Genomic DNA, 25,798 nt, shown 5'->3' with positions numbered 1-25,798 from the left:
AAGGAAATGGTTGATTTTTTTGATGACTGGATTATTAGCTGACAACATGCAGTCCGCAGCAAACTGTGATCACAATTCTTATAGTAGCATAATCTCATAAAAAAAGAGTCAATCAGTTTAAAATTATATTAATGGGTTAATCGATAACATTTATATTTACAGTATAACCTGATATTTGCTTGATAAGATTAGTTTTTTGGGGTAAAGATTGAAAAGAACGCCACTACTGGTATTACAAAATAAGCTGATCGGGAAACTTACTAATCGATCAGCTGTTAACAGTCAAATATCCTTCTATCACTATGAAGTAAATGTCTTAAATCTTTTAGTGTTTTTCTTTATTTTTGAGCATTCTGGATTTTTAATTTATTTTGTATTATAAAGATCCGTCTGTATCTGGCACCTTTTCTTTGAGCCCCTATTCCACGTTACGTGTTTTGATCAGCGAAAGCCTGATCTTGCACCCTTGTGCTCGAGCCCAGATGTGCAGCAACAGCATGTTTTTTTACGCTCTTGACAAACATTGAGCAAAGTGTGTACAGATGCCTCTGTAGCACTTTTAATGTTCTTTTACTTTGCTAATGTCTTGTGTAAAATGGCAGATGGAATAGAGAGAGTGGGTTGGCTTTATTTAATTTGATAAGTTTGTAAAAAAGTAGTTCTTAGATATTTTTAAGCAGCAAAGTACACCTCAAAATGTGATCCATGCATTCAATTCATCAAGATTATAATCCTTTGTTGTGAGTTGGTGACCTTCATATAAAAGCAGGTGATAGTGCGAGGAATCCCCAGAACCACTTGATGGGTGTCCACCATAGACTTTTCATTTAAACCAGATGCCCCTAAGGCACAAAGCGTGTTTGGTGTGAACGCACCATCACACATCTCTGTCCCAGTGGGCTGTCCCATTCAGGGGGCTTTAAGGGCCGGGTTACATGGGCTCTTCTTTTATGGAAGGGGTTTGATACTAGATTTTTTCTTACAAGCCAGCACACAGCTTGAAAGAAATCAAAGAACCCTATTTGTTTACTCCTTGTCTTCTGCTTGAAATGGTTGCGGGGACAGCAGTCTCCATAGAAACTCCCAGACTTCCCTTGTCCAAAACACAAACAATGTAAATTAACTCATTTTGGGAATAAAGATCATTCCAACAAAATAATAAAAAAATCTATATAATCTGTGGTATATTTACATGGTTCCTCACAGGGGTTATATAAAAATATATAAAACTTGAGTTATAAAGGTATAACTGTTCTGGTATTGCTTCCTCAGGAAAAAGTACTTCCCCTGCACGGACGCAGTTTGCCAATGTTTAAATTAGCCATAATGCATGCATTAAGGGGGAAGCTTGCCCAATTTAATTTTGATTAATTCAAATTACTATTAGAAAAAAAAGAGGTTTCACATTCTCATAGACCAAGGCTGTTAACATTAAGCAGAATGTGTGGAAAAATACTCTCTGCTGAATAATTTTGGTGCAGGAAAAGAAAAGGGGAAAACCAACTTGCAGTGCTGCTCTCTTAAAAAAAATAACGGGACAGGGATTTCAGAAAAGGTAGAATGTCTTCTCATTCAGTAAAATGTTTGTGATATTTTTACAAAGTAAATCATATAAAGTAATCATATAAATCGACATATCATCATTTTTTGTTTTGTTTTTGGAATCCTGATCTTAAACTTGTAGAACATTATACAATGATGGAGAGATTACTTAATAGGAATGAAAAAAAAACAAAAAAAAAAGACTGTAGGATTGAGATGTATTGTGCAACTCTTGCAAACTGATAAATTTTTGTAGAGGTGAGATGAGGGAGGTGGGTTGGTGTGGCTCATTATGGGATGTGTGCACACAGTAACACACATTCTTTTTTTGTTCTCCACGACCATAGATTAGTGTTTTTAGTATAATAGTATAGTTTTTCTATCTTCTGACCTTTGGTTGTATGTTTTAGACAATCGGTTAAAGAGAGGGGTAGACTATCGGTTAAAGAGAGGGGTAGACTAATCACCAATACACAACTGATGGTGAGTAGAACACGCTGGAAGAAGGGGAAGTCGGACTCTGCAGGCCCAAGTGAGTAGTCAGGGTCTGCTGGGAATGTTTGGCAGGCTGATCAGTGAGGGACATATTTCAACTCCTACTTCCAGGAGAGCTTTGCTTGGATTGTAGAAGAGGCTGAGGACATAGAGTCTGAATGGAACATGTTTTCTGCCTCTATTGTTGATGCAGCCATCTGTGGCTTTGGCCTTAAGTCTGTGGTGCCTGTCTTGGCGGTAACCCACAGCCTTGTGGTGGGTATTGGCAGTAAGGGATGCCGACGAGCTAAATGAAGAGTCCTGTCAAGCCTGGTTGTCTTGTGGGGCCCTAAGGCAACAAACAGGTACAGTGAGACAAAGCGTACTGTGCCTGGCCAGTTATGGAGGCAAAAACTCTGACCTGCAGTGTTTGGCTAACAGAAATACTAGAAAGGACAATAAAGGGATTTTCTATTCTATTCAAAACCCAATGTCCCAGCTTTCCTGGTGGAAGTAGAGTTTGGGTGGTCGGGTAGGGACTTGTTCATCACCCAGGTTGAGGTCACTGAGCAAGTCAAAAAGCTCCACTGTATCAATGCTTGAGGGGATGGGTGAGCTCTGCCATGAGTACATCTGGTTCCTGGAAGTTGTTGGACTGTTTTGGTGGACACTAGCATGCTTGGTGTGAGGGATTGCATTTTAATAAATGCAATCAACTGGTTTTCTTCAGATAGAAAACTTTGAATCAGTTTTACTGTATGACCTGGTTAAATTGTCTCTGTATAGTGCCTTGAGATGACATGTGTTGTGATTTGGCACTATATAAATAATATGAATTTAATTGACATGCCTCTTCAACATTGCTTGGTGGTGAGGGACAGTGCTGGCTCCTCAGGCTTACCCCAGTGGAGCTGGAGAAGGTGGGTGAAGAAAGGGAGGTCTGTGTCTCCCTGTGACTGTCATCCATCCATCTGTCCGACCATTAGAGATGCACCAATCAATTGCCCAGATTAGATATTTAATCTGATATTGACTAATTAGCTGGGCTGGATATCAACTGAATAACACTGATCTAGCAACCCCATCCACTCATTTCTGGATGTCATTATGGGAAGAATGTAGCAGACTCACTTTTAACAGAATATGCATACTTAATAAAGATAATTTGAAACTTTAAAAACTGTGGCAAAGAGAGACAATTTTCAAGAGAATTTTCCAGATAATTGCATAAATAAGAACAACCATTTGAGTGTGTTGGGAACAAAAATTGGAGCACCCTGTAACAGAACTCACCTTCTCTTATGGATATGCGATCTGAACTCAGCCCCTCACAGGAGGTGTTTCAAAGCTGTGTTACCTTTCACAGCTTCAGGTCCTCATGAACACTATAATGGAACACATTTAGTCACTGTAGCACTTCGGGAGCCTGGACCTGATGCCATCCATGCCTACAGCTTTTTGCACTATGATCTTTTACTGCTTGTCCCCAGCTGGAGTATTGAGATCAACAGCATGTTGGGAGGGGAGGGGGGTTATGTGTTTGGAGGTGTAAACGATGAGAAGAAGTCTTCTGTTGCAGAGGAAGTGGGGGGGCACCATAGAGCTGAGAGGTGTGAAGTTGTAGGATGAAAAGCAGGCAGGGGTTGAAGATAAATCGGGCTCCGGCTGGGATGATTGGGCTGCAGTGGGGGAGGGTTTCCAATCAAACCTTTTGAAGAACTGGTTCAAATCATTTACCCACCTTATATCGCCTAGAGCCTGAGAGTTTGTTTTGGGCCTGAAATCATTTTCAGGCTCTTCCAAAACCCTTCTGATGTTTTTTTTTCCTACTGCAGCTGATTCTCTATCTTCTTCCTATTGAGGTTTTTTTCCATTTCTGATCCTTCCTCTCAGTTGATTCTAAACAGCCTCTCCAGGTTTCTGAACTAAAGCGTCTCCAAAACAATAAAGAGTAAAATATATTATGAAACAGCCCTAGACAGTTTTAACAAACTGAATACCTTGTTTGCTAAACTTGCTCTGAATCGAATTTGAAAAATGTATTGTTTTTATTGATATAGCTACAATCTACATTCCGTCATCTAAAAGTACTTTACTAACTCCATTCATTCAAGTAATTTAGAGAGATTGGTCTATAAACTAACATAGGTTGAACCATTTTCACTGTTAAATAAGAGAGATAATATTCTCTACTTAGATTATGTATTTTTTTGTTAGCCTTTGTCTTTTTTCTTTTTTTTACAGCACTAGTCGCTTTTTCTGACAGTAGGCTGACAGGAAAGGGGGTATGAGAGAAGGGGAGAGACATGTGTCAAAGGACCACAGTTCGAATTCGAACCCGGGTCAGCCGCATCAAGGACTAAGGCCTCCGTACATTGGTTATGTGCACTAACCACTGCGCGACCCGCGCGTCTGTCTTTTTACATTTTTTATGAAGAACCAGTTGAGCAGACTCATCCATATTTTTATCAATTGGGAAGTTGCCAATGTCAGAGCTTTATTCGAAGCTTAAAGATGTATGGCATTGCTTATGGCCTCCCAGTTTTTCAGCATGACTTCAGAGGTGAAGACTTTGTCTTATAATAAAATACAAAATTATGGAATGAAAGGGGATATATGATGCTAAAATTAGAATTTTTTTGCACTTCCATATGGGTCTCCACTGCTTTTAGAAACAGTCTAAATGTAAATATCCAACCTGTTTTTTTGGCAATGGATTAATTTTTTTTGTTGCTTTCTGGAAAATGAGCGATGTCAAATACCTGTTACATCAACTGGACCTGCAATATACAATGACTTCCAAAAAAGACAACATTTTGTTGCCTGCCAAAAGACTTGACTCAGACTGACTGGGGCAGATTTTTATCCCCTCTGTTCGTTGCAAGTTTGCAAATGATGGAGATGTAAATACTTTTTTTTACTTGTATATATATATATATATATATATATATATATATATATATATATATAAAATCCCTGTTTGGCTTAATTATGGTTTTTATTTTTGTACAAGCTAATTTAACAATTGGCTGCTTACTTACCCTTTAGAAACCATTGTTGCATCCTTCCTGGTTTTCTAGGAGGCTCATTTCCGCTGTTTCTGACAGACTCAATGTTAAAGAAGAATAACTCTACCATTTTGCTTCTGTCTGCAGCTATTTTCCTGTTAGTAAAGTGCAAATATAGATCATGTATTGAGGGGACGCGGCCAGCTGCATCTTATTTGCATACTAGTGACAAAGCCATGAAAGACCTTATTACAGAAGGAGTTCAAAATATCAGAAATAAGGAGTTAAAATTTTGTTATATGAGATTGATTTTGGTGATAAAAATAAAATGAACAATTGCTGCATAGCCCATAGACCTGATTTTAGTTGTTTAACTAGAAGTATGACAGAGTAGGTCTCCTTTAAAAGTAGTTTTCCATTATGTAATAAACACAGTGAGAGTTTGTCTGTGTCCTTTTTCACATTTTGAAGAAAACAGTCCTTCTAGTATATGTTGTGCCATAAAGCATAATAATAATTTTGGACATTGAGAACCAATGTCCATGTTTCATCTTAACATGATCACTGGAGAAGAGGATGCAGTTTTGCGCATAAAACAGCTGTGAGACCTCTCTTCTCTGTTCTGCAACCCCCTATCAGCCAACTACCTCCACAGGACCCCTCCAACAGAGGTGTGCCATGACCCCCCATGGAGCTGAAAACAGTAAAAAACCATATCATAGGGGACGTCTCTCTCTTTTCGTGAAGCTGCCTGGGGGGTTCACATTGGAAGAGGACAACACCATGGTGCCATGCAGATCCCAAGAATGACCAAGGATAAGTCATGATGGTTGACTTTTCAGAACCAAACTGCTTCAAAACAGACTTTTTGCAACACATTTCTCTGAGTTTCAAAACGTACAAAGCCGTACTCCAGGGGAATGTATCCTGAGGAAACTGTTCCCTTGGTGTTGGCCGCATGGAACAAAGTACCATTTAGATTAGGGATGCAACGGTTTATGAAAACCATCCGAAACGTTCGGTTCGACTGTCTCGGTTTGATTCATGTGTGTTGCATTCGGTTCATGCGCTGCTCCTTTTTCTCATAGGCGAAGCGTGTACACTCCAGAGCAGAAGGTGGCGGTACTGCGACCAAAGCCTACCACCAGTAGTAAACAAGAAGAAGAAGCGAAGCAGCGTAGCCGGGTGTAGCAGAAAAAAATCAGTTGTTGTAGAGAATTGTGTGGGTGTGGCGAGTGGGAAAGAAAAGGAATTGGAAGACGCGCCAGCAGCACTTTATAGGTCTGCTGTATGGGCCCAGTTTGCATTTAGAGTGACCTACGATGACGGCGGAAAGAAAGTTGTGGATAAAAGTGCTACAATGTGCAAGCATTGTGCAACACGTGTTGTTTATGCTAACAGCAACACGACCAATATGTCATCTTAGAGATTTTCCTAACAATCAACATATACTGAACCGATCCGAAAACCGGGACCACGAAACCATGAACCGAACCGAACCGTGGATTTTGTGAGCCGTTCCACCCCTAATTTATGTATTTTCCATATATATTTGCAGAATTATCTGTTTGACCATAATTTGAGCTCAAATCACCTTTTCATTTATTGTTCTAACACACAGCTAATAGGGTGTGTGTTCATAGACATTATATGACAGCCTGAATAATATCTGATTAAATTAGATATTTACCACCCCTACTGGGTTGGGCAACAAACATCTTCAAGTATCACAACATAATATGGCCTCAAGGCTGGCTGGGCATTGAATATAACATTTATTCACAACAGTTATCTTATGATTTTGAAAGTGATAGAGTCTAGAATTTTGTCATGACACTAAAATTGGATTTCTTTGCAGACATAGTTGAGAGGCATTGCTGGGAAGGAGAGCTGAGAAACACAGCCACGTTTTCTCATGCTATAAACGCATTAAAATCTAAGCGAAGATAGGTCTTTAATTACAGGTGCATTTCTGAGTCCGTCCATCATTGTGCATGTTTTGTTTTCTCACTGCATCTTGGCAAATTGCTGTTATTAATGCCAAAAATATTAGCTTGCAGCCCTCATTAGATGTTGTTCCAACAGAGTTGTGATGGATTACGACAAACTGAAGGCTTTGTCTGCCTCCAAAACTTGCTAATATGAGCCAATTAAATGCCCTACACTTTCAGACCACTTCACACTTCTTTGCATATATGTTTAGTGATATTTTGAAATTCAGCACCATGAATATATGTGGTTTTTAAGAATTTATACATAAAAAAATCAGCAAAAAAGAGATCTTACAAAGCTTTATAGAAAAAGAAATAATTCCGAAATGATTTTGTGAGGAAGCTGACTAGCACAGATCAAGAACGCAGCACCTTCATAAACATTTTCCTCAACCCATCTTCCCTGTAATAGAAGCTGTCCGTGACACAAAGAAGGTTGGTTCAACTCGCTCTACAAGAGTCATGCTGTGCTTTTTGATACTTAGACTGCAAAATAATATACTTGCTGAGCAGATGTTTTTATTCACACAGGGAAAGGCTTATGCTTATGTTATTGTAACATATATGGTTTATTTGTCTGTGGGAACCATGACTATAAAGAATTTATGCTTCAATATGTTGGATTAAATACCAGTATTTTGCTATGTTACCTGCATGTTTGGATATGTTTTATTATCGCATTTTAACTTAATCAAAATCTCTTAATCACAAATACAGCAAATATATTTGAGCATTTTCTTTCTACTACTCTCCTGTAATACATAATCTGCAGGTATTGCTGCCATAATCTTCTCTTTTTCTTTTGTTTTTTTAATAGAAGTTAAGGCTGGCCTTGCATTCTGTCAACCTTCAATCTCTTTTCTCCAGGGTGCTACTGTCTATGTAACTGTTGCCAATAACCTAATGTTCTCTCATTAAAGGTGACACTTCTTGCCCTGTCTTTCTTTGTCTAACTCTATCCTTTACTATGAAAAAGGAGCTCCAGAAACTATTTCTGCAAATATCTTATCTCTTTTTTTTCATCACGTTTTTTTTCAGCAGAGACCGTACGACAGCAGAGATTAGACATTTAGCTTTGTCTATCTCAATGCTATTAAGCTATTAAGTTTTACTAAAACAGAAATTTGTCCTTGTACTATTGGATGGCCATTCCCACTAAATCAGGTCCTGCCTGAGGCTTGCTCTTGTTAGAAGTATTTTTCCCCCTACGGTTATCACATGCATTCTTATGCTTGTAACATATTCCGTTAGTGAAGAAAGTGTCTAGAACTAAAAAAAAATATTTGTTTTGCCTTTTACTTTTCATATTTAACAAGAAACTCTGCTGCCAAACTAATAGAGAGTCCTGTCCGTTTCAGCTTACACCACACTCCGGAAAGACAATCTACACTAATTTCTGACACCCTGAGAAACGGTTTTCCTAGGTGGTTTGTTAAGATAAAAGTCAAGAACCCCCACGACAATACTGCAGGAACAAAATGAAATAATTTTCTTCTTACAGTTTTAGGAGTATGAAACAAATCTGTCCCATTTTGTGGAGTATGGCTGGTCCTTTCTTGTGAAGAATTGCTGTAAAATTAAAGCACCAAGCAAAGAACTGTGCCCCATCGTTGTACTAGAGAAGGGGATTGCTTCAACAGTTGCATCTGGGGTCCCAGTCTGAAATAATCTTTATCACATTTTTTTGCATAATGAACAACGGTTGCATAAAATTAACTTGCCGGTTGAATTTAGTAGAATCTGAGCTATCCAATGATGTCTATATTGCTAAACATTTTACCGGTGTAATTTTCATGCATTCTGAGTTATTAGTTGTAAATGCTTTTGCACTAAATCTTGTCATCCATTCATGCACACAATTGCTCATTGATAATGACAAGCTACATTGCAGCCACAGTTGGCCTGGGTCTCTTTTAACTCTTAACCTTTTTCAACACATTCGCCATGATGCCTTAGCAATAACGTAGCTAAGCTAAAATGTTTTTAGTCATGGTATGGAATCCTTTCTTCAGGTCATGACATATACCAATATCTATTTGTTATTTCTTCTATGGAGTCTATTAGAGCAATGGCACTTTTTGTTTTGTTTTTTCTGAATCCATACAGACTCTCTATTATGTTTGTCAATTAATTAACCAACGTAAAAAGCAGATGTCTTATTTTATAAATTTTGGACAAGGTTGGTTGCAACTTGGTTTGATGAAAGATAGGACAACAAAGAACAAAAAAGTACAGTTTTGGATGTTTTGATAGATTATTGCCTTCCTTGCTTTTAGATTAGACAGTTTATGGGTGTAACAGAAGCAGTTGACATTGATGATGTGGGATTAAATTGGTATTTATGTCACAGAATTTGAACTAGATCCTCATATTATGCAACATAGTATTTGTTTCGAAATAGATATATTTGTAAGGCAAAAAACTAACTAAACAAAATACATCATACAAACACACTAAAGGCCCTCTGTTTATTTTCTCACTGACATAACCTCTGACTTTGAGTTCATCATTACACTCCAGTAAAGTAAAAAAAAAATGCTTGGTTTGCTATGCAGCTTTAATGTGTCCCTCTGCTCTGGCTCTGACAGACGGTCAGTCACTTTGGCATAAAGAAACTGTACCGCTTCTGTCAGCTGAGAAACATACTTTTAGACCGCAAGTATAGTCTAACTTTGATTTTCTCTCTTGCTACACTGTTTTCTACAGATGAACTTCTGTGTCCTTTACTCTAATAGAGCTAACAAACATGTAGGTGTCTGTCAGAGACATGTTTTATATCTACACAAATGAAAGTAATAATTTAAACTGGCCGGATAGGTAACGTATGGAAACTGACAGGTAATGGCTTTGCTGTTACATAACTTACTCCACATTTATATTAATAAATTGTGCCCTTAGTGTTGCCTCTGCACAGCAGGTATGTGGCAGGAGGTGATTGGTCCTGGATAAAAAGTAACTGTAGAATATCCACTGCTACTAATGTTTTGTCCTATTGCATTTGGAAAATCTAAACAGGTCCCAAAAAGGGAAGCCTAAAATGCAAGTAAGTAGCACTACACCAGGCATGGAAAGCCAAAAGCACCCCAGCTGAGTCAAATAAAATAATCACACGTGAAATTGTCACAGAATTGGAACTGCATGTCAAATTAATTTAAAAGCAATAAAGATATATTTTTTGTTGTCTGAGTTACTTTTAATTAGGTTATAAATAATAAAAAAAATAGTTGACTGTATTATTTTAGAACTCTTAATCATTCAAATGCAAAATCATCCCAGGGGGCTTACACTACCTTTATCTATAGAAAGATGATCTATTTTTTATGTATAAGTCAGACAAGCTGACTTGCTGTTCATTTTAATCAGTCAGATTATGGGGTTTCTATTGTGTCACAAACCACCAGTTGCCATGTTTTATATTTTATGGTAAGCAGAAGAACATTAGTAATTTAAACTAAATCTGATGTATCGCAGTTGAAAAGCTTCCTTGGCTTCAGTTGGGGAAAGGCTTGGATGTTGATTTAAATTTATCCTGGCTCAAATGAGTTATTACCTATATAAAACATTTCTCACTGCTCTTTCCAGCATGTTTCATGCTCAAAATGAATTACTTCTGACCTAAACAATTATTGGCTGTACTTAAAGAATATTTTAAGAGAAGTATCCAACATAACAGGACTTATTGGTCTGTCAGAGCACTTTCAAGAGAAACCAAGCAAATAAATTACTCTAATTAATGTCGTCATTTGGATGGTACTAAATGGAATGCGTGGGAATTTAGCCCTCATGTTTCTATATGTGCATATAATAACTATTGCTGTCTGTTATTGAGATTCTTGAAATGTGAACTTCCCTGGTACAAGTGTATACTCTGTGTAATTCACTGTTTAAAAAATATCCCCCTCCTTCACTACAAGCTCAGAAGCATTTATCTGTAATTGTGTGTTTTACACTGTGCTACATACTCAAGGAATTTTTCACAATGCCCCCAACCATAGAAGAAAACCACCAGCTGGAAAGTGGAATGAATGCTTTCTCACTAAACTGAACACTGGTGTCCATCCCTTGAAGCATAAACACAGTTTTGTACTGTACTGATGAGTACCAATGTTCAAAAAGAGCAGTTGGCATCGCTTTTCTTTTTTTTTTTTGTAGGCATGCTGTTCCATGATGTCACAAGATAGCTTTTAAAAAGGGATTCATTAAATCAGACTTCTCCTACTTTTGGGTTTGTAATCAGTAGGGGGGATTTTCCTAAAGCTCTATTAATGATATGCAGTTTATCCATTCAGTTTGACTGTGGAAAAAGGACCTCCTTGACACAAAGCAAGTGCTGATTTGTGGCATGGATGTATAGTAAAGGTTTAGTTGAAGACGTTCTTTTTTCGGTTGGATCATCAAACTAGTTGGTCTTCAATAACTGTCAATCATTCCGTTGATATGTTAACGTTAGGTTGTCCTACTGTACGTGCTTGTTCCCATTTTCACTTACTGGTGGTGAGACTGACACACACACGTCTAATGAAGCCTACGCAGAAATTCAACTGAAGAAACTCATTGTTCCACCTGGGACACAGCCAATCAGCTTTGAACCACTCCTCCAAAAAAGCCAATCAGCATCCAAAGCTCATCTTAAAAGGCCTCTGATACGCACCTGTCTTCTCCTGTGCGCAGGCGGCGGATGCGCTGTGACTTCATTCAGATGAGACCGTTTCAACCCACCTTCAGCCCCTCCTTTACCTTCGCAGCTAAACCTTAATCAGAATGTCATTTCTCCTGGACTCTTACTGTGTTCCTTGTCTCATCTTAACCGGTCCGACAGAAGACCGCCATGTTGAGCCTGGTTCTGCCAGAGGTTTCTTCCCAAAAGGGAGTTTTTCCTCTCCACTGTCGCTTCATGCTTGCTCATCATGGACAGGTTCTCTGTGTTTTCCAACTGGACTTCCAACTTCCAGGTCCCTGAGTCAACCTCTAGTATCAGCTCATGCAATTCACTGGATCTCCCCATAAAGCTCAGCATACCGTCTCGCTAACCAGCAGTCTACAGACTGACCAAGTTCATCTATCTCCACTCCACCACCAGATTCAGGCCTGGGGGGGGGGACAGCCCTACTCTTTGCTCTTGTTCATGCATATCTATCAAAACTAAGTGCTATGTTTCCTGCCGAGGTCTGAGCGCCCAGGACCAAGTAATTGTATCAATACATTTCTCCTAATTGTCTTTTCTCTTTGTGTGAGTTTTTCAGATTGAAATAGGTGTTCCCTCTTGGGATTGGGTACAGGGTTGTGCATTTGCACTTTTTTGTTTAAGTGGAGAGGGCGGGCTTTCAAAAGTTCACAAAAAATCATCCACTGTGCCTTTAAGATGTCGGTAAGAACACAGAAAATGTAGCTTTCCCCAGTTGTGTTATTTTTATTTACTTAATTGGAATTATGTGTTAGACTACCAAAGTTATGTAATTATCTTCTAAAAGTAGGTTTAGAGGACCTTTCTTAATGTTTCTGTGAAAGAATTAATGCCTGAAATATGAAAACAAAGCGAAGTGTGTACAGAAATAAGGGTAGTTTGAGAATGGTGCTTTTCAAAGTGGATGTTTGTCAAAGGTCACTACATGGAGCAAGACAGAAAGGGAGAAAGGGAGCAAAAGGGTTTTGTAGGAAACAGTCAGCAGAGGTGGTTTGTTGTTTTCTGGTGCATTGAGAGGAGTGAACAACAGTTAATTTGGTGCAGTATTTAAGCGCCAGTGTCATTTTTATGATGCAGAAACAATGCGGTTTATATATTACAAGACACAAGCACAAGATTAATGGTGGTTTCTTAAAAAATCATAAAAGTGTTTTGCTCTTTTTTTATGTAGAAGAATAAATCAATGTGAATGTTACTGCGTACTTATAGAGGTTCAGCCTTCTTTTTTTCCTATTAACGACTAAGTAGATTTACAATTGCTTCTCATGAGTTTACTGACACAAACAGTTATTAGTGACCCGACCTGTTTTTTTTTTAAACAACAATGTCAAACTTTATTTTTCCTTTCTTCAATTATAAGAGGTGGTGAATGATCCCAAGGGCATGTGAATGAAAAAAACAGCTGGACCTGGATTTGGGGGAAATATTAGGTACTTTAGCAACTTGTACGTTCGAGGTACTGGCAGCCCACTGCTCCCCAAGGGGATGGGTAAAATGCAGTTGTATATTTCTCCTATAGGAGATCAATAAAGTTCAATTATTTTTATTATCATTATTATTATTACTGTGTTTAGAATTTCCCCCAAAAACAATCACCAGTTAAAAGCTCTTGAGAACTGCACACTGTCTTTTTTTTTCTCCATAAAGTGACATGATGAAGAAAAAGTCTTTCAGAGTGGTTTGGGGTCCTGAGGTATGTTGGTCCTGTGGTTGGTTTCCCCTCATGCCTTAGAGGAATGAGTCACAGGAAATTGCAGAGTTGTTATGAGTGGCAGCTACATGTCTGTTTTAATGAAAGCATTCTGTTATGATATGTTTCTCCTATCCTTGGTGGAGAGGTCAAAGAATGTTTTGTAAAAGTGAAATTGTTGATCGTTTTTAGAGTCTCCGGTGTTTACAATCAAATTTTAACCCAACCGAAAAATGTATGCAAAAATTCTAGTCAATATATTTTATATTATTTCTATACTGAGTCATAACTTTAGCTGTGATCCACAGATATCCGTTTTGCTAGATGAAATATTCTTATTTTCTAGTAAGAAATGTATTAAACTGTTATCATGCAGCGAAGGGGTTGTTTTTTTTATTAGAAGTGAAATAAGGCCACATGCTGGCTCACTCAGATATGACTAGATAGAAAGAACATTTTCCTCACAACTTCCCAGGTTTTTGCTCAGGCAGCACTACTTTAAGGACATGTTTGTTTTCTCTTGGGTCTACCTATTATCACAAGTTAATTGCCTTTGTACTCCCCTGCTGCACTTTGCAAGATCTTATCTTCTGTTTCCTTTGTTATATTAACTGTATATGTTTAGGGTTTAGACACTGTATCTGCTAGTTTCCAACTAGGAGTAAGCTGTTTTTTCCTTTGATAAAGAGTTGGGGATCACATTTTGATTAGATTTTTTTTTTTTCTGTTTCTTTTTTTTTAATTATTGAGAATGCAGAGAGCTAAAAAGTGAGACAGTTGTTAACAATGTTGTCTTGCAGGAAAATGATTCTGTGTTTAAATCCTGGTTGGTTTGTTTCTATGAAGATTTCTTTTTTATTATTAGTTTTTTTTTTTTTATTAGGTGCATCTGTGGATCCTGTAGTCCTACTTTTGCCTTTAAATTATGACCAGACAAAGATTAATTGGCTATAAAACATGGATGTACAAATAATCATACGTTGTTACTTAGTGTAAACCAAATGCCAACTAAATAAACCTAACCACACTGACAAAACATTTTAGTTGCATGTCCCTAGCTGATGTGCTTGTTTTTTTTGTTGTTTTTTTAATGCCAGTTATCCACAGTTCTGTAGACTGTTGTAGGAGACATAGGTGTTTACTGATGCACTAGACTGAGTAGTGATAGGAAATCAAGAAATGAATCAATGAATCAGATCATTTATATTCAATCTATTATTAAAATAATCGTCATTTAGTTAGGTTTATTGTGTATATTTATTTATAAAAATTTTTTACCTTCGACCCCTCCTTACACCTCATAGGTCACATCATGATGAGTCTGAAACTTTGTACCAATTTCACCTTTTAAGAAAAGATTTAAATGAGTGTAGCAAACATTTTTAAAGATTGTCCTGTATTCAATGTATATATATTCTGTATTATTTCCATGTACATTAGCAACACTTTTTAGTATTTGTAGATAATTTTATTTTAGATACAGATATGGCTTGTGAAAAGAAATATATATGTTTTTTTAAATAAATAAAATTTCTGAGTTTAAGAAACTTTTATAGGGATTAGGTGACCATTTTGAGAGATCTAAATGCATTTCTTTACATAGATGAGAATGATGATAAAATTGTGCATGGCCTCTATAAATAAAAGCTTTACTTGCTGAGTTAATGTTTCTTAAGTGGCACCTACTAAGCAATTTAAAACCCATGTGGGAGAGTGGGTTTTGATTGCATGTATTATATTTGCTCAGTGATCATTTATGTTTTTGTTTTTTTTCCCCCATACAAAATTAAGGCACGCTAGAGGTCATCTTAAAAATTCAATGTACAGTCTTTACATATTTCTTTTCCTTACTGTTATATATACTTTTAAATATTTGTTCATGTAAAGTTGTTTTTCTTGCATGTCAATTTTTTTAAACAGTTATTTTCTGTGTTTTTCTTTCAGGATATTTGACAGTTACCATAGAGCCCCTGCCTCCTGTAGTTGTGGGTGAGACTGTAACACTCAAGTGTAACTTCAAAACTGATGGAAGGCTGCGAGAAATTGTTTGGTACAAGGTGAGTATGCTTTCAAATCCATTAAGCACTAGATGGGTTTTACATCATCCATATCTGTTATTTCCACCCATACAGTCAATACCAAAAGCTATCTCGCATGTTTATTGTAGCATTAGAAAAGCAGCCATGTGTGATCAGTCAATACCAGAAGCCACATCACAACATTATGGTTGTATTAGTGAGCACCCTTGTACTGTCATGCTACAGTTTTTAATAGACAGCAGTTATTTGAGCCGGCTGTAAGGGACTCATTGCTGCTGGGAATTTGATTTCACCATATGATGGTCATCGCCATAAATCCCTAATTGTTCACAGCTGTCGATTCAACAGTCATTTAAATCCCAACTATGTAAGTGCCACTAATAATTAAATTTGTGTTATATGAGGATACAGAACTTTATGTGCACAAGAATAGAAAAACTGGCTTGCTTTGAAGATCTGCCAAAACAAATATTTCTTAAATGTCTCCCAATCATTACACTTCAGAGTAAGGACATTTGTTCCATTTCATGAGAGAGAAGCACTTGCATAGGAAAGCAGAAGTAGTCTTTGCTGCTACATCTTTGTAAACCCAGTGTGTTTTTGCAAATAATTAGTCAAAACATATTCAAAGTCATTCAGATATGTGTCTAAATTTATGTCAGTGAAAGATTTAAAAGCTGTCTTTGGGTAGTTGTAGTTTCTAATTGTTGACACAAAAATGTAATTTACACTGTGTATTTTTCATAAAATATAGAATCTTGTTTTCTATAATCACTTATGTTGCTTTAGACAACCAACTCACCAATGAGTTTCTCCAAAAAAGCAAATAATCAGTGAGGTCTGATAAAAATTACTTTACTTATCCCTCTTGATGTATTGTATTTCTACTGCTCTAATTGCAGGGTTGTGGGTTTTACCAAATGGGGGTTGGGGAGGTGTTGTTGTTGGGTAAAATGCAAATTTGATATAGTTACATCTCTTCTGAACAGACAAGTGGCACAAACTTGCTTTTTACTTCTAAATGTTAAAATACCTGAGCTAGCAAATTGAATAAGTAACAGACACAACTGTGCTAAAATAAATGAAGTAATGATTGGCAAAGGGTTCTTTGAAACGTAACTGGCAAAATCCAACGAATTAAAATCCATAGTGATTGCATATCATCACCATTGTAGTGAAACATGTCAGGGATGCAGTCTATTGGAGCCTATATGCCATTCCACATTACCTGTTTATAATTGGCCATTTCTAATGAATGAATCGACATTTTGTCAATTTTAACATTTGTTGTTTTTATGTTTCTGTTCCTCCAATGATTAGCCAGTGGCCCCATGTAACTTGTATAAGGTACAATTATTGAAATTCTTTGGTGTATTCAGTAAGGCTTACTTTTCTTGAGTTAACTCAGTAATAATGGTACACAAGGTTTGATGGTAACAGCTATACAGCACCTGACTTTGGTGACATTTACCACAGTTTCACTCCTGCAACCTAAACAAGAATGTGTTCACTAATGGGCAGATTGTTATTGCTTAGCCAGGAATTTTGTCTGGACTTTTCCCCGCTTTTCATTTTTTCTATGTTTGTGTTGTATCTGTACTTATCTTTCCAAATGCTGACCTTTCAAGGTAGGACATATAGAGATTTATGGAGCTTTGCACATTCCCCTTAACACCATAGATCACTTTCCCTGCTGTGACAAATTCATTTAATCAAGCTGGATCTGCATCATAGTGCTTCGTTTTGCCTGAATCTTGTCAACCTGCTGCAGTGTCTATGAATATTTGTGCTTTAAGTAACCACTTTGAGAATTGAGCTGCCTGTCTTCCCAAGAGGAAAGTAAGGAGGTTGTAAGAAAGATTTGCCCCGTGTCTCTGGGGTCTGCGGCTCAGCACAACTGCTGATGAATTATAAATCAATTACCCACACTTGGCTGCCAAAGTTTCTTTAATCTCTGCCCTTCATTTAACTAAACACTGTTGACTCCTTATTTTATTTCCTACTGAAATGGACCATGAGGTGATCTTACCTGGTGAATCCTTGCTGTTTAAAATACGAAAAATGACATTATAGGTTGAATAAGCTAAATATTTCAACATCTTCATTTGGCATGCAGGTTTGTGACGTGTCTCTTTGAGGAAAGAACTTTTAGTTAGCATGTCAGAAGATGTACTGAAGTTGAAAGGATCGTTGTTGTGCAAAGGCTTTCAAACTAAACCTGCGAAAACTTTGTTTTGATAGATCCGAAACTTCAGATGTGAAAATTATTTTCTTCTACTTCTTTTCATAAAGAAACCAGGGATTTATTTTGATGTCTTTACTCTGTTATAAAGAGGATCTGCAGAAAAATAACACTTTCTCTAGCTTTCTTTAGCCAACGGCTACACAGTTTCCCATCTTTTAAACTTTTAGGTCAGATATTTCCCCGTTTTTATGAGGTTCTTTAGTTGACCGACTCCACTGCTGTTTTATCTTAGAATATTAAGGATATTGATTTTTTTAAATTGAGCTGCTGAAGGGAGTCTTGGGTCAATAGTTCCTATGCAGTTGACGTCAGAGAGTCTTTATTTATCTTTAGCCCTCATACTGGATGGCAACCCTGTTGTCACCTCACTATGATGTGGTATTCTTTTTGAGAAATATTCTCTAAAACCAGAAATATACTTATATCAGACAAACGACTGTAGTGATGCAAACCAAACCTTGGATTTCAAAATAATCCAGAGATGCAGTTTGTTTTTTCTCTTGAAGTAATCACCAGCATTGATTACATTACAGACATCATAGCCTTATAACTCATACTAGAATAAATATAGCACAAAACTTACAAAAAAATTACTCTGTGGGATCATGAAAAAAGAAAATATGAAAAAACATTTATTCTTTTTAACTAAATATTTTAGTCTGGAAATGTTACAGCTTGAATATAAGCATGATAGGGCCAATTTTATTTAAAGATAAGCAGCTGCATGCAAATGCAGTTGTTCTTTTTGCAAGATGTAATGATGTGTATGCTATTATTATTATTATTTCAGCAATGTTTTCATTGAGGAATTCAGTAGTCTCAAAGGAGCATGCAGAGGGGAACATTTTCAAAAATTAAAAACTGAAGCTCAGCAGTACAAAAAGTCCAAACACTTGTAAATCTAAAAATAAAACCTTTTCCAAATCTTTTTTATTTATTTTTTTATTTTTTTATTTTTTTACATCTTTCTGGCTTACTCACATGTCTCTGTGCAAACTTATGGTTTGTGATTTCCTTTCTGGTAACTTCCCTTTACTGATTATGTTGGAGTCCAATCATAACAATAGTTTGTGGGCTTTCTATTGTAACATCTGCAAAGTTAAAAACTTCACCCAAAATAAAAGTGCTAAAATAGTTGAAAGTCAGTGTTTGGTTGGTCGACAGGGGTCTACTCCATGCAATCTGAGTGATGAAAGTTACTGTTGTATTCATATAAAACAAAAATGTTACTGTCTCAAGCTTCCAGGCATTTCATGGCTCCCATTAGGTTAATGTTATCTTTGGCAAAACATAAAATATTAAATTGAAAACTTTTATTTTTTGTTCATTCAAATAATTTTTTTTCACATTTGCACTATTTTAATCATTTCTGTCATTGTAAAATGAATGACATTACCTGTAAAAAAGAAAAAAATACTTTTATTAATATAAGAGGATTATATAATGTGCATAAAAGCACCATTATGTTAGTGTAAGTCAGCAACAAGCGAAATGTAGATTCAATGAAGAAAACAGAAATAATGATATGAATAATAATACAAAAAAAGTAACATTAAACACTTACAGACCCTTAATTTGTTATGCTTCCCACAAGCTCTATGATCAGAATAGTTTACAAACAGATCCTCTTATAATGCTCTTGTTTTGTTTTACTCAAGTTTACAGATGGAGACAAGAAGTGCAAACGAGAGAGAATGTGAGCAGTCCACAGTAATGGATGTGGTAATGTCGGCAATGTTTTAAGAGCAAATAAATGAGAGCCTCTTTGATACTCTATATTGCACTACAAGCCCCATGGCCGCTTTAGAGAGTTGGTGAACTGGCAGACAGCAGATTAAGCATAAAAATATGTAATGCCAATAAGCTGTCTTCTATGAATAACAGCATTATAAAAAGTAATGATGGATGTTTTGATAGTGGGATACTAATGTAATGGCTCTATGGAAGAAGAGCTTTAGAAAGGCAGTGCATCACACGCTTGTTTTAATTTGTGTCATTCTAATTAATAGGTGCATATGAAGCTTCTCCCAGTGGGCACCCAGGTGTGCTAAGCTGACGGCACAGGAGCAAGTGGTGTCTTGCTTGTTGAGTGCATATGTGCAAAGTTTAATTTTAATCACAGGCTCAGGCATCTCTTTTCTTCTTCCCACCGAACCAATCCTCAGCTCTGCTCTTTATAGAATCCCTTTGTCGTCCTGTGACTAAACTTCTCTGGGATCCTTGTCGCAACATAAATATCTTCCCTAAAACCTTTTCTAAATTTAACCAAAGCTTGCCTGCTATTTGAGCTACTATCCTGAATAAACCACAATAGCTAGCTTTGTCTTTTTAATCAAATCATTGAATTAATTAAAATGTGCTTATAGATTAATCCTTGCTCTATGTTGATTCAAACACTTCTCTCCTGATTTTTGTAGTTTAAGTCAGACAAATTAATTTACCATTATACCTTTTATATGAGCATCATAGGAAGTAATATATATAGTATCACTTTGCAAAATGTGATTCTAATTAGGATAATAACTGTTTACCCGTTTACATACTAGAATTGACTTTGCAATTTTTCAACTCTTAATATAAACATTTATTTTTGTTTGTTCCATCTAAATAAATCGAGTTAAGACTGTATCAGGTAATAAGATTTCCTATTCTCATCCTCAGAGAGGCATTTGTGTTTAGGAATTAGGTGGATGCCATAGAAATGTTCCAGTTGCGTCAATCTTTAGAGCGTCTCTTTGAATTATAAATGTGTACAATCTCTACTTATCCACTTGTTTACCTAAATTGTTTACCTCTACATCTGTCTATGTTCTGAAGGACAACTGTTGTGGCAGCATCAATACGCTGAGGAGTGAATCGGGGCATGTGTAGGATGTTTCCTACTGTGAGTTTTATTGACTTGATTGGCCGTAAATATTGAAGCTGAAGCACAGAGAGACTGTAGATTCATGGAAAAGTGACTTCTCACCTGCTGCTAAATATCACTTCAACTATGTTCTTGTAATCAGAGCTAAAATACTAAAGTCTTTGCACTGATAAAGCTTTTATTTTGTTTTAGCTTTACAGTTATTGTTAAATTAAAATAATCATTGATGCTAGTTTATAAATTTTTTTGCCTAGTCTGACATTTATGTTCAGATATGCAGAGAGAGCAATAGCAAAAGAAAGCCATGCTTAATTGTAATGCATTCATGTAATCTGTGTACCATAGTGAAAACTATGGATACTTTCCAGGTTAAATTAAATAATTTCACTTCACAACACATTTGTGGAGAACCTCCACAAAAAAGTGATGTGAATAAATATAGTGTTTATATATTTCCTTTTAGTAAAACATTTGACAAAGACACAACTAGACTATTTGTTTGTTTTAGAAGATACACGACTCTTGACATGGGTTCTTAAATATGTTTCTTAAATGTTCTAATATTTTTTATTGCATTTACTCAATCTTTATATTTTCCCTTCGTTTGAAAGTTATCACATTAAGATTTCACATTCACACTTCTTTAACACAACATCTTAAGTTTAAGAGCTTTAAATTATTTATTTTTTATGGTAGCAGTGCATATAGAATATTTATTTGACAGCTGTAGTACCACAACTTTCATCAATGGCTACAGTGTTGCAGCCATCTCAAAGTAGTTGATAGAAATGAAGGTAAAGAAAAAAATCAATCAAAAAAAAAAAATAAATAAATAAAAAAAAAAAAAAAAATATATATATATATATATATATATATATATATATCTTTCGGATTTAGTCCCATTTCCCCTAAACAATTTCTCAATGGCCTGCAAAAGATCTTAATATACCTGGTACGCTGCTAATACATAGTTCCCACATGTCTGAAATCGAAGTGCTCATGCTAGGCAAGTGCAGAACCAGACAAGCACAACCATCATGTCTTCGATTTAAACCTGACCAGTGTGCAAGATGACAGTACTTCCAAACTGCCTCCAAAATCTTACTATGACAGTTAATTACTTAGTGAAGAGTGTCATTACTCAAGCTCATGCTCCAAAATTCCTTGACGCATGTAATAAATGTTTAAACAGCATGTCACAATTCTTGGTGTTAATAACAAGAGTAAGTAGTTTGCTACAAAAACAAGCATACAAATTTCCATCCTAGCTTGCAGATACAGATTGCAAATATAATCACAAAAGGATATTTATTTAGTCTTATTGGAATTAAGGTTTACTGTTTTCAATCACTTACTCTTTTTGACTGTGAAATTCAGCATTCAACTAATAATCATTGAAGTCTTTTAAAAGAACAAACATGAATTAAAGACTTAAGCAGTCCGACTTACTCAGCTGTTTCTGCGGAATAGCAGAAGACTGTAGCAGATTCATGTGGTAGAATTGCTCTTTTAAAGTTCAGATGTAAAATCCAGTTGAGAATCCCTGACAAGTCTTAAATTGTACGTTTTACAAATGGTCTTTAGCAATGTTGGGAGAAACTGTGTAACACAATAAAAGAATTAGTAACTACTTTAGTTTTAACGCAGTTTATTGGAACTGCTGCTACGTTATTTGTTATCTGATGCAACACACTTGGTTAATCAAAGTGACTTTTCTTAAGTGCACTTTCTGTGCATTTTTACTGCAGAGTAAAAATCTCTTACTTTTTTACTGCAGGGTAAAAATCGTAAGGCACCTGCGATGGAGGCATATGTGACGTTGATTGGCTAAGTAGGACAATGCGGGTGGTGGTTCAGTATACTTTTATTGCTGTTCACACAGAGTACGCTTCCTGGAATGGGTTCGAGCAGATACATCCAAGCCATGCATCAGCAGGTGTAATGCGAAGCACCAGACTTTAGAGTAGTTAAGGCGCATTCTCTGGAGTGATGAGTTTTGCTGATCATCTGGAAATGTAATTGAAGGATCTTGGAATGTGTCAAGGGTAAAGTTTCGTGGAACTAGTATTATTATGTGGGGTTGTTTTTAAGGAGCTAAGCTTGGTGCCATAGTGCCAGCGAACAAAACTCTGAATTCTGCAGCATACATGTGGAGGATTCCATGCTGCCAACTTTGTGAGAACTGTTTGTATCTGTCCCCTTTCTCCTCCAACATCATGTGCACCAGTGCACAAAGTTAGGTTCATAAAGACATGGATGACAGAGTACAGTGTGGAGTGAATAAACTTGATTGGCCTGCAGAGAGTACTGACATCAACCTGATATAAAACCTTTAGGATGAATTAGAGTGGAGGCTGACAGCCAGGCCTTCTCATCCGACATCAGTGCGTAACTTTGTAAGTGGCATTCTGTGATGATTTAAAAAAATTCCCATGAACTTACTCCTAAACCTTGTAGGTTCCCAGAAGATTTGAAGCTGTTGTAACTGCAACAAGTGGACAAACACCATACTGAACCCCTATGGATTAGGAATGAGATGTCACTTAAACTAATATGTAGATCATAGTGCATGATATAAAATATATGTCATTTTCTTTGCTGCTCTCAATTATGCATTGCTTGTTGTGGCTATATCAATAAAAACAATAAAAACTGAACCTATGGTTTCACAAACCCACTACTTTTACAAGCTCTGTAGTACAGTGGTACCCGATCTTATTGCTACTCAGCTATTTTTCACAACATGCCATTTTTTCAGATAAACTTGAGGCCCACATTTGTAAATTAAAGGGGAGGGTATTGACAATGTTTAAGCATGATATAGCAGCTATGCAAATGATTTTTTTTTCTCATCGTTGTCTGCCAAGAAATGTAGAATGTATTACCTGAGGGAATGTGTCACTAGATTTAAGCTTCTTCATGTCATGTGCAGCTGCCAAATTCAATGGCAAAGATATGTTGCAGAATACTCACATGAAAACTGGAGTGCTTTTCTAGCCAGTAATCCTGTTGCTTGACTGCAGAGAAACACAGGAGGCGTCATATGTTAAATCCGAGTTCAAATTCTTCAAGACAGGGTTGCCTGGGCAACTGAAATCCCTTACTTCACAAGAGAGCTCACAGTGCGGGTTTGCACAACATACTCCTCTGGGGTTTTTGGATGTCTAACGTCCTGCTGTTTAGTCCCCAGGTGTGAGAGTCTAGTTTCAAAAATGTACTCTCTTAGGTGTGATCTACTGTGTTTTATTGTCACATATGGACACTCCATCTACCATTCTGTCTCCATGAATATTTTTCAGCCTGGTTAAAAGTGTCACTCACCACCATAAATAGTAGCACAGACCAGTATCAGCACGACTCAGTGTGCTACACTTTACAGTCTGTGCCAGAAAGGCTTAACGGTCACTGTCTACGATGCTGATCAGGCTTTTAGTGTCAGAGAAAGAAAGTGTCAGTTGCATTGCCTTTACTTGTCTCTTGGCATAATTTCAAGCTGTGATCTAAAGTGTATCAAAATAAGCAACTTTATATAATAATATATATCAAATATCTAATGTAGTTAAACAAAAAAAAAACGCAGGATTTAATTAGGTTAACCAAAATAGAACTTAGTGTAAGATTTGAAGTGGCGTGAAACCAGTGTTTACCTGACACCAAATTTCAACAAATTTCTACTTTTTTTACAATAATTATGCAAGCTGTTGTATTCCTTGAATGTTGAAATTTCTTTTAATGACAAAGTAGGAACATATTTACTAGCACTTTAATTGCAACTTTAGTAAATTTCAAGAGTACTACAGAACCATGATGTCACAATATTTCTACAAGGGGTGAAATATTGAGAAATGTATTTTCCTAAAAAAACAAAACAAAAACAGCAACGTATGTAAAAAAAATAAGACATCATTTAAAATAATATTTATTTGTTACTCTTTCAGTAATGTATTTGAACTTCTACCTCGGTTAAAAAATACATAATGTAATTCCCCTTTTCATTTTCTGGAACAGACCTCCCAACTTTGTTAGCCTGCTGCTCCATGCTGGATGTGGTGTCCCTTGGGGGAACAACAGATAAGGTGATATGGATCACTGCACTGCAACCTTCTCTAGTTAAGGATGTCGCTGGGGCAAATAAGCAGCCTGTTATACAAGGAATGATAATTGCACACCTCATGTCGCCAAAGTGCAGGATGAGTTTCTTTTGTGAGCCTGAAATGCTAATGGAAACAAAGGGACAGATCATTGCTATTCCTGTCTGAAAGCTTTTGCTTCTAGTGACTGTGATGACAATGGGATATTTTGTCTCCATGCTGCCTGGAGTGTATAATGCCTCCCCATTGTCAGCATCTCCCAGAGCTCTTGAGGCATCTATCAAAAGCATACTCTGGATCTAATTAATGAGGCAAATGAACAAATGATTATATGGAAAAACTCTCTGTGAGGTCACTTGATTGTTCTTCCCCTGCTGACTCATTTTACCTCATCACAGTATAATTAAAACATGCTGCAGTTCAAAAGATATACTAGTCCTGTCATTTATGGTGGGGAGGGGAGGGGGGGGGGGGCGTTGTGGTTTATTAATTGCATGGCTTATTAATGGCTTTCAAGTAAAATAGAATGAAAGTAACATTTATACCTCACTAGGTAAAGAAACAGTATATCTAATCAAATAATGGCATTTTAACTAATGCCACCCAGGGCAGCCTTTAAATAATATCCTTGGCTTCTGCTTCTGTATTTTCCTGGCTTACTGTTTTATTTTTAAATTTCAAATAAATCTTGAAAAACTATAATCTCCCAAGCAGAGTCATATCAGATTTTCGAAATCTATTCTTACCATCACAGAATTATGAGACAAGAAAGTGATTACTTAGCGATTAGGAGTGGATCAAAGCCTCTTTGTGACATTTGCATTGGAGAGGGAAGTCATTCTCATGCCAGAGGGGTGTTAGCTGTAGTCTCCATTTTGGCTCAACAACACGCTCTTGGGTTCTATATAGGCATCAATGGAACAAAACAATTACTCAATTAATAGAATGTGTTTAGATGCACTTTAACATGCTTAACAAATTGATAAATACCAAAGACTGCTGTAACATTTATATTTATCCACACATTTCTATTCAATGTCTTTGTGTCAGCAATTTTTATGTTGTTTTTTTTTTTTACTCTATACTCTATAGACCTTTTATCTGTTTGAATTCCGGATAACAATAATTAACTTTTAGCATGTGAGTTATAAGAACTTGTTCTTATTTA

At 36.5% G+C, this 25,798-nt stretch overlaps 1 protein-coding gene across 1 annotated transcript in view; it reads left to right on the top strand.

Annotated features, from left to right (window-relative positions):
* Window positions 1-25,798, top strand: part of igsf21 (immunoglobin superfamily member 21) — a 213,571-nt gene that overhangs the window by 56,629 nt on the left and 131,144 nt on the right. Inside the window, exon 2 of the mRNA XM_015375324.1 lies at window positions 15,334-15,446. Within this exon, the coding sequence (XP_015230810.1) occupies window positions 15,334-15,446 (113 nt within the window). The remainder of the gene's footprint in view (window positions 1-15,333; window positions 15,447-25,798) is intronic.

The sequence above is a fragment of the Cyprinodon variegatus genome, unplaced genomic scaffold (assembly GCF_000732505.1).
Source record: "Cyprinodon variegatus isolate N-32 unplaced genomic scaffold, C_variegatus-1.0 Scaffold117, whole genome shotgun sequence".
Lineage (NCBI taxonomy): Eukaryota > Metazoa > Chordata > Actinopteri > Cyprinodontiformes > Cyprinodontidae > Cyprinodon > Cyprinodon variegatus.
Note: the sequence above shows the minus strand (reverse complement) of the source record. Positions and strands in the feature narration are given on the sequence as shown.